This window comes from Lipotes vexillifer, unplaced genomic scaffold (assembly GCF_000442215.2).
Source record: "Lipotes vexillifer unplaced genomic scaffold, Lipotes_vexillifer_v1.1 scaffold39, whole genome shotgun sequence".
NCBI classification, from domain to species: domain Eukaryota; kingdom Metazoa; phylum Chordata; class Mammalia; order Artiodactyla; family Lipotidae; genus Lipotes; species Lipotes vexillifer.
This window is the reverse complement of record NW_006787038.1, coordinates 1,504,659-1,514,573: the sequence shown is the minus strand read 5'-3', so window position 1 is coordinate 1,514,573 and position 9,915 is coordinate 1,504,659. Positions and strand designations below refer to the sequence as shown.

Below are 9,915 nucleotides of genomic sequence, written 5' to 3'. Positions count from 1 at the left end.
TGGTTGTGGGGGGGGGGGGACGGTGCAAAATGTCCAGGGAGGAGAGACACTGCAGGGACTGGTGATGGCCAGAGGCCACCTTCAGAAGAGCACTAGACAGAGGCCAAGAGACTTGTGTCTCAGAGGGAAGACGAGAGGGAGGGGTCAGGAGAGTCTCGGGCAGCAGGCAGCACGCCCTACAGAGAGCCAGACGTGGATTGATGTTGTCCAGCTGCAGCCTGGACTGGCCGCGGGGGGCCTGCAGACTCCCTCCGAGCCCGGGGTTCAGGCTTCTTCCCCAGGCTGGGCAGAGAGCCTCCCCCACCTGTGGAGCAAGACCGAGGCAGCTGGGAAGGGCCTTGAGAGATCGGGGGAAGAGGTGGTTACAACAGTTGAGGACCAGCAGGCCTTGGAAAACAGCGCTTCACACCATGCTTCTCAGACTGAAACAGGCATGTGAATCACCTGGGAACGTGTTAACATGCAGCTTCTGATGCGGCAGGTCTGGGGTGAGCATCTCTAACGTGGTCTCCAGTGATGCCGATGCTGCTGGCCCATGGACCACCCCTGGAGGAGTGAGGTTCTGAACCTGGGCTTTGGATTCAGGGAATCCTGGAGTCCAATTCTGGATTTACCAGCTGTGTGACATCAGGCAAAATAGCTTAACATCTCTGAGTCAATAGTCTCCACCTGGTAGGATTGCAGAGAGAATGAAATGAGACCATTTGAGTAGAACACTTAGTAGGGTGCCTGATATGGGTTAGTGGTCAGTACATGTTAGCCATCAGCAGGCTGGTTCTCTTTGCCATGAGGACTTGTGTGGCAAAAAGCAGACAGAAAACTGGGGTGCGTGCGTGTGTGTGTGTGTGTGTGTGTGTGTGTGTGCAGACCTGCTCTGGGGAGAAGTTAGAGCCCAGGCCCAGTCTCAGGGGTGGTGTGATCCAGCAGTAGCACCAATAGTGGCTTTTGGCTGGCTTGGGTATTCCACCAAGGCCATCTCACCAGCCCTATGGGGGACGGGGGGGAGGGAGGTGTCACAACAGTTCTCCGAATGGGAGGGACCTCCACTGGGTTTACTCCTTAGTCTGACCAGAGGACCTAGAGGTGGAGCCCTGGGGACATACTCGGCGGGCTTGATCAGCGCTTGGACAACAAGGGGCCTGGAGGACAGTGTTGAGGTGGACAAGCGGGGCTGGCAGGGAGATGCTGGGAAGCTGTGGGCCCCGTGATCGTGGCTCTTAGCGGGCTGTTCCCTGAGAAGGCAGCTGGGGTCAGCCTTCTTTTTACTGTCCCCGTCGGTCTCTCTCTCTTCTCCATCTCCTCCTCCCTGCACACCCCACAAATTTAGCTGCTTAAAACAATGCACATGTATTATCCCACAGTTCTGTAGGTCAAACATCTGACACGGGGCTCACCAGGCTAAAGTCAAGCTATCAGCAGGGATGAGTTCCCGGAGGCTCTAGGGAGAATCTGTTTTCTTGATCATTCACGTTGTTTGTTGGCAGAATTCACTTCCTTGCAGTTGTAGGACTGAGGGCCTCACTTCCTTGCTGGCTGCCACTTGAGGACCATCACATCTAGAAGCCACCCACATTCCTTGGCTTGTGGCCACCTTTCTCTCTTCAAAGCCAGCAACAGAGGGTGAACTCTTCGTGTTTTAACTCTGCCCTCTGTCTTCCTCTTCAGCTGAATCTCTCACTGACTCTTCTGCCTCCTTCCACTTTTAAGGGCCCCCTGATAACCCATGATTACATGGGCCCCCTGATAACCCAGGACACTCTCCCCTATTTTAAGGTCAGCTAATTAGCAACTGTAATTCCACCTGCAGCCTTGATTTCCTTTTGCCATCTATATACATATTCAAAGGCATAATACCAGGGAACAAAGATCACGGGGGTCACCCATACACTGCAGCCCACACCAGTTGGGACCCTCCATCTGCAGTGTAATAGCTCCTCTTATCAAGGGGTTGCCACAAGGACGGCCCTACATGAATGATCTGGCCCCCAAAACCTTTCTGACATCTCCAACATCAGCTCTCACCACTCGCTCCCCTCATTCACTCTGCTTCTGCCACACTGGCCAACTGGTTTTTCCTCAGATATGCTGGAGATGCTCCCACCTCAGGGCCTTTGTACTTGCTGTCCCCCCTCCCTGGAGCCCTGTGTTCCTTTCCTAGGGCTGCCATAGTGAATGACCACAAACAGGATGGCTTAAAACAACAGAAATGTATTCTCTCACAGTTCAGGAGGGCAGACCCCAAAATTAAAGTGTTGGTAGGATTGTTCCTTCGGGAAGCTCCGAGGGAGAATCTGTCCTATGCCTCTGCCCTAGCATTTGATGGCTCCCTGCAATCCTTGGTGTCCCTTGGCTTGTAGCTGCATCACCCTAATCTCTGCCTCTGTCATCACATATTGTGTGTGTGTGTCTGTGTGTCTGTGTGTCTGTGTGTGTGTGTGTGTGTGTGTGTGTGTGTTGGGGGAGTATTCTTTTTATAAGGACACCAGTCATTGGATTTAGGGTCCACCCTAATCCAGTATAATCTCCTCTAACCCTAACTAGTTACATCTGCAAAGACCCTATGTCCAAATAAGTTCATATTCATAGGTTGGCAGTTAGGACTTCAAGAAATCTTTTGGGGGGTCGGGGACCCATTTCAGCTGACATTAAACCCTCTTCCCAGATACACACATGGCTTGGTTCCTTCCCCCTTCCAGGTCTTCTCTTCTCAGTGGGAACCCCACCTATGCTCACCTGATCTTACACCGCACGCCCGCAAACACTCCCTACTCCTATCCAGCTACTTTGCTCCACAGCACTAACGTCTTGTGTATTTTACTTACGTATTTATTTCTTACCTCAGTAAAATGTCAGGCCCAGGAGGACAGGGCTGTTATCTGTTTTCTTTGCCAGTGTATCTCCAGCACCTCAAACATGATGGGCCCAGAGTAGAGTGGAGTCAACCCGGCTGAGGGCAGCTTGGCTGTCTCCCCGCGGTCTCTCCTTTACTCTCACAAGCCCTGCAGTGGGTTCCCAATGTCCCCATTCTGCTGACAAGGCTCTGAGGTGGGGGTGGCCGGCCTCTCGGGGGGTCCTTTGTCAGTGGGGAGAGGGAAGAGGGGCAGGGGCACTAGTGCAGCTCCTGCCGCAGGCCTGACCTTGGGGGTGGGCACCAGGCCACTGGGTACGGGTGGGTGGCATAGGACTCGCCTCCCCAGCAGGACCCGGCATTGTTCAGCCCCACATCGTCGCCGCTCGGGCCCTCATGGGCTTCCCAATGTGTGACCTTTAACCTGCTGTGGCGGAGGGTGAGGCCGCAGGTTTCCTGCCGGAGTGCGGCCTCCCCTCACCCCCAGGCCTTGCCAGGCCTCCTGCAGGGGGTGCGGGGACTCTGCCCCAAGGGGTGGTCTCTGCCAGTCTGCACCAGGACCCGCCGCAGGGGGGACCCAGGCATCCTTCCTGACAGAACGGCAAGGCATTTGCCCAGGAGATGAATGACCTAGAATCAAGTGAGGTACCTGGGGAGAGGGCAGCAGGTGCAAGGAGGCGACCCCGGCGTGTGTGCCGGGGAAGCGCTGGGCTTTGGAGTCAGGTAGTATTTAAACCCTAGTGTCCTCACAAACTAGTCGTGCAAGTCGCTTCGCCTCACTGAAACTCAGGTTCTCTGAAGTGGGAAAACGGATGCTCATCTCAGAGGGTGGTTGCGAGAATTCACTGAAATAACGCACATAGAGAGGTCAGTAGGGTGTCCGAAAAACGTGAAATGTCTTACCATGCCTGCCTACTCCCCCATGCCCATGGCAAATCAGTGAGATGCCCCGCTTGCCAGAAGGGGTTTTCTTCTCCAACCCACAATTTGGGCTTATAGATGGGGAAACTGAGGCAGGACGAGGGTTGGCAGCTAGATGGTGGGCCTTCCCTGGGAACCCAGGAGATCCTGACTCTGGGCCAGTCTGAAGGCTTGTCGGGGTCCTCTGAGCCTTGCTCCAGCTGCTGCGGCCACCTCCCTCCCACTCCCTTCCTCCGCTCTGGGCTCCAGCATGCTGCCACAGGACTTTGCTCGCACCTCTGGGCCACATAATCCCCTGTAGGTCCTCCCTCCTCCTTATTCCAGTCCCTCGGACCCAAGGCTATTCTCCGATACACCTGGGACCTGATGAGAGACCAACTCATGCTAGGAAATCTTGGAAAAGTCCCTTGTCCTCCCTGGGCCTCAGTTTCCATATTTGTAAATCACAAGCAACAAGTGGATCTTCTCTGAGGTCGAGAGTTAATGGTCTCAGACTCTGGCCTCCAGCCTGGCCATTTTCCATCCCCAATGGTGAAATGTGCTTACTCCCCTTTTACCCGCTTCCAAGGTCGTTACAAGGACACGTGATGCCTTTTACCAGGGCAGACCTTAGCTCTCCCTGACGGTAAGCCTCAAGTCCTCCTTGGCAAGGCTGCAGTGGGGTTAATCAGCCTACATCTTTCATCCTGCGTCACCCGCTTCCTCAGGGCCACCAAGTGGTGCCTCTGTGCTGGGTTGAGTCAACCCTACAGTCCTGACTGAGTCAAGCTTTCAGGACATCCGGGGGTTGAACGCCTTCCTTCATTTTCTTTTCTTTCTTTTTTTAATCTTCTATTTTTCTGATTTGTTTTTATAACTCTGAGCCCCAAGCTTGCCCCCTGGGGTTTTTCTGGAATTCCCCAACCCTCAGGATTTTCACTATACTATTTTGAAAAGATTTAGAATATCCAATTTGGTTTCCAAGCTAGGCCACTTAACTAACCTCGTGACCTTGGGCAAGCCACTTAACTTCACTAAGCCTTAATGTCTCTATTTGTAGAAAGGGAAGGATCATTCTTTCCTCTCTGGGAGGTTTCACCCACTAAAACAATGTGGGTGAAAGACTGCTTTGTGAACTGTAATGGGCCTTGCAAATGCTGGTTATTGCTGTTATTTTGCAGTCCTGACAGTGGGCTGGGATACTTACTTATGCCTTCTGTACATGCCTGGGTCAGTTTCAGGAGCAGCTCCTCACTGAGGCCCTCCCTGACCACCTTTGTAAGGTTTTAACCTTAGAATTAGCCTAAGCCACAGGACACAACACTAGGGGATGTGCTTCACATCATAGTCTCTGGGACGGGTACAGCGCAGTTGTGCAGTGCACAACCCGTGCCACTGTATGTGGTGACCCTGAAACTGGCTCTTTCCCAGGAGGGAGATGTCTCCTATTTTCCTATCGTTTAATATTATAAACCCCCAACTTGACGATGCCCTCATCTGGTTCACCTTTTAATTTCCACAGTGCTTTCTATTTTCCGCTTCCTAACATAACATATAATTTAATTATTATGTTTATTGTGTACTGTTTTTCCCCAAGTACAGTGTGAACTGTTTTGTTCACTGACATATCCCCAGCTCCTAGAATAGTACTCAATAAATAATGGTAAGCCCTCAATAAATAAATAAACAACTATCTACTGAATGAGCATCCCTGTCACCATGTATCCTCTGTTGCTGCCTGGAGCAAAGAAAGTTGGTCTCAGGTCCCTTCCCTTCTGAGCTGACACTCAGCCCATACCCTGGCAGTTGTTGATCAGGAAGGGGGCTCTCCCAATCCTCCCAACAGGTGGGTACCTGCTTACCCTGTGCCCCTTGGTCTCGGGGGTCTGGAGCCAGGCAGGCAGAGAGCAATGCTTTTCTCCTAAGGGTGACTGGACCACAGCCAGAGCAGGGCTTAGCAGACCCTTAGGAGTTCCAGGAGTCTGTCAGGGGCTGCAACAACTATAAAGGGGTCTCCTCCCAGTTTCTTCTATCTCTTGGGCCTTAGAAGAGTCCCATGCCTGCTCTTCCCTGGGGCTGCGGGTTTGGAAGAGGGAGGGCTCAAAGGGGAGTAGTCGGAGGGAGATGCTCACTCATGGGCCTCCAGCCAGAACAAATGGAAAGGCTTTTGTTTTCCCAAATCTGAAGCCACAGAAGCCCTGCTGCTGCTTTCTGAAGACAGTAGAAGAGAACTGTGTCTCAGCTGAGAGCTCCCTTCACCACCCTGTCCCCCTCCCTGCTGTTTGCTGAGGGTTCTAGAAACACGGCCACTTTAAGGTTTGTGTAGGGTTCCTTGGCACTTAACCCCTGCCAGCCCCACCCATCCCTGCCCAGCAGAGACTGCTTGGAGTAACGGGGTGGGTCTGAAGCATTCCATTTCCACCGAGGAGGAGAAGGAGGCAGGCTGTGTGTGCTGGACCTTTCGGTCCCTGGACACACACCAGGAGATGTCTGTCACATTCATAGTCTCTATGACAGGTACTCCAAGAATTGTGCAGTGCACAGCCTGTGCAGCTGTATGTGGTGACCCTGGACCTGGCTTCTTCCCAAGAGGGAAATGTCTCCCATTTCCCCCGCAAAGCATGTTGCTTCAAGGCAGTCCTCTCCAGCTGGGTTTGGCTGCTGAGGCCCCTCCTAGGTTTCTCCGAAAGGGAGGTGGACCTCTGGACTTTGTCGAGTATTAACAGGCACCTCTCTAACCCACACAAATACCTGAGGCCCACGGAGCTCAGGGCCACAGCTGGCCTTAGGGTACTTGAGTGTAAAAACAAAAAGACACAGGCTCTGGATGGACGCAGTCTTGCAATGCTTTCGCTTTTGCTGTAGGCCGAGAGAGCCCGACAGAGGCCGTGAGGAGGGAGGGGCCGGTGTGCCTTCTCTCCAAACAGTGGAGCCTGCAAAGCCTCTTCCTTCCGCCATGCTTGGCCCAGGGCAGACACTTCTGGGTCGATGAAGAGGCCAAGCTCAGGCCTCTTCATGCTCAAGGGAGAAAGGGGCCCAGGGCCTTCTAACACCTCTCCGCTCCCCATGCAGTGAAGTGGGCAGATTCCAGGGAAATGGTGTCTGCTTCCTGCATGCTTCTCTTCTCTTCCTCCCTCTCGTATTGAAGCTTGAAAGTGGACATCTGGCCTGAGGTGGCCCCGAAATCTCTGATGGAGACTTGCCTGACTCCCTTTTCTAGGATAATCCCAGAGCTGAGGGTTATCAGGACCCTCCCTAGGTTGGCTTCCAGAGAGGGCCTCCCTCCCAGCCCAGGCCTGGCCCCGGCCCTCTACAGATCTCTGAGATGAGAGCTGTTCACCTCCTGTTTGCCCAGAGCCAACAGCCAAGTGATGCAGAAGCCAGGAGCAGCTTCGTCTTCTAATTCTCCTTTCTCGTCACCACCACCAACAGGATTTACTGGCGCCTCTGCTCTGTCCCAGGCCTCGTGTAGGTGCTCTGCCCTCCTGGTTCTCCCCACACCAAAGTCACCAGCTCAGTTACATGAGGCAAGTGGATGTTGCACAAATGCCTCTGGCCAGTTGTGTTGAGTCCAACGAGGGGAGGACAGATGGAGTGGGATGTGGGACGTTCCTGCCGCTGGGAGGGGGCAAGCTCCCAGGTGCGGAGGGCAGAGAGACTCCCCATTCTCCCCACAGCCCTGATCTTAGCCTCCCTCGGTGGTTACAGTGAGGAATGTTTGGGTTACGAAGGGTGGGATGAAGGTTGTGGTCGAGGTGACTTTCTAGTTCACAGTAGGGTGGTGGTTCGGTTCGACTGGAGCGTAACTTTAGTATGGTGTTAGAACGAGGAGGGTTCAACCCTAGGACTGTGGTTAGGGCGGGGCTAGCGTTACGCTGGAGTAGAATTTAGGACTGTGGGTTTTCTGAGTGTGGTATACTTGTTATTTTAACCTACCATTGATGGAGCTTTATTGAGTCAGCCGGCCCTACTGTGCAAAGCACTTTACAGGCACCACCTCATTTGATACTGGGGACCATACGGCATAGTGGTCATGAGTCAGACCTCGGCTCCATCTGATTCTGTTGCTCCCCAGCCGCTTGATGTTGTGTGAATCTCTTCACTTCCATGAGTCAAAGTGGATAAAGTGCTGAGTCACATAGCTAAGGGCTCAATACTTGATAGCTGAGACTCTTTCTTTTCTGTTATCAGTCAGGGTTCCAGCAGGAAACAGATGGCACACTCAGTGAGGACAATTTGATAAAGGGTCTATTTGCAAAGGTGTGGACAGGGTCAAAGGAAACAACAAAGGAAGCAGAGTATAGGGAAGCCCTTAGCCCTGCAGGTCTAAGAGACAGGTTACTGGAACCCAGAGTAGCTCCAGCCACAGGAGAGGACCACAACAGGGCTGTGACCTCTGGCAGAGGAATAGGGCCACCACTACCCACAGTGGCCTGTCAGGAGGGAACTGGAGGATCAATACCTCCACTCCGTCTGCTGCCCTCTGCCCTCTTGCTGGGGTCCCATGTGGGCTGAACAGGACTGGAAGACAGAGGGTGAAGGAGCCTCCTAGGGTCCAGAACGGGGCAGAGAAAGGTCCACAGAGGCAAGTGGAAGATCTCCAGCACCTTAACCATTCCTCACAAGGATCCTATGAGGAGGATACTCCACCAGGAGGAAACTGACGGAAAGGGCCATTCTAGCCCAGCTCCACTCAAGACTCTGGAACCCGTGCTCGTAGCCATTCTGCTAAGTAGCCCCGAGAGCAGGTGAGCTCAGGCCAGTGCAGAGCAGCAAGCTTGGCGTGGGAGCTGCCGAGGACTGGGTCAGGCAACGCATCTTGTGTCTTTTCAGGAAACTCCAGAAAGCTGGCAAGAGCGTGGAGGAGTTGTTGGGGCATTAAAACGTTAATGTATACAGTTTCCAGCATCCGACAAAAAAAAGTAGTAACAACGAACATTTTGAGCTTGTGGCTGTACTGACCTAAGTCCTCTAGGATTTTTGTTTGAAAGGAAAGGTTAGGGAGAGATGAAGCCAGGAGGTAACAGAAAGACAGTCAATGCTCTTTTTCAGATGCCCCAGGGGGAAGCCCATCCCATCCGGTTGCTTTGTACGGAACTGTGGCTGCTCAGTGAAAGTGAATGTAGCCCTCTGGGGTGGGGTGTGTGTGTGTGTGTGTGGAGAGAGAGAGAGAGAGAGAGAGAGAGAGAGAGAGTGGAAAGCTGTGCAGAGAGAACATGCCTCAAAAATCATAATGGAGATTTTTCAGGCCCTGTGAATTCTCCTTTTGAGCTCAAGATTTTCAAATATATATCAGGTTTCACCCCTTGTCTGGGATGCAGAGGAAGTTTCTGATTTATGGGTCCAGTAGTTTTTCCAGTTATGCAATCTGTAAATCTGCCATCAGTTAATTAATTTGCCACTGTCAGAAAAGGCACTGTAAGCTTCCCAGGTGAAAATCACTTTACCAAAGTAAAGTGCTATTATGATAATATTAATAAAAAAGGGACTGTGAAATGTATACTTGTTTCCACTTGTGGAATTAACTGAATCAATGTCTCAGCATTCCTCCTCCAATCACTGGCAGGCACACATGTGCACACACACACCCCACCTCTGGAGAGGGGCTGAGGAGGAAGATTTAAGCCTTGCTGTGTAATTTCCCAGAAAAGGATTAGAAAGGGAAAATGGGTGAAATGCAAAGTTATCTGATGACCGAGGTTGTAAGATTGGCGGCTTAGGACCCAGAGGGGTGTGTCTGCACGTCTATTTGTCTGTCTGTCTGCAGATGACATAGTGAAGATTGCTAAATGATTTCCAATAACAAGATATGAAAACACATAGTTCCTTTGTTAGCCACATAGCTGTGGTTTTGTGTCCGTGATTCAATGTGGAAGTGAGTAGCTGCGACAGGCATTTTGTGGGGGATTTTTTCCTTCTTTTTTCTCCTAAAAAAATATTTGTGAAAGGTCTAAAATTCAAGGAAATCCACTGCTTTTTGAAAAGAAAAAAAAATCCCCATTCCTTGCAAAATGAAGATAGCAAATCAAAACCTCTGGAGATACCATATTTCTGCTTCCAGCCAGTCGCCCACGCTCCGTTTCCTCCCGGAGCCTGGGCTCCTCACTGCTACCTAACGTGTCCACCCAAGGGTGCACCCAGCCAGCGGGGGTGGGGAGGTGGGGTGG

The 9,915-nt window shown here is 52.2% G+C and overlaps 1 protein-coding gene across 1 annotated transcript in view; it reads left to right on the top strand.

Moving 5' to 3' along the window:
• LTBP2 (latent transforming growth factor beta binding protein 2) overlaps nucleotides 1–9,915 on the top strand; it is a 99,941-nt gene that overhangs the window by 23,634 nt on the left and 66,392 nt on the right. The window contains exon 4 of the mRNA XM_007459734.1: nucleotides 6,383–6,400. Coding sequence (XP_007459796.1) covers nucleotides 6,383–6,400 — 18 coding nt within the window. The remainder of the gene's footprint in view (nucleotides 1–6,382; nucleotides 6,401–9,915) is intronic.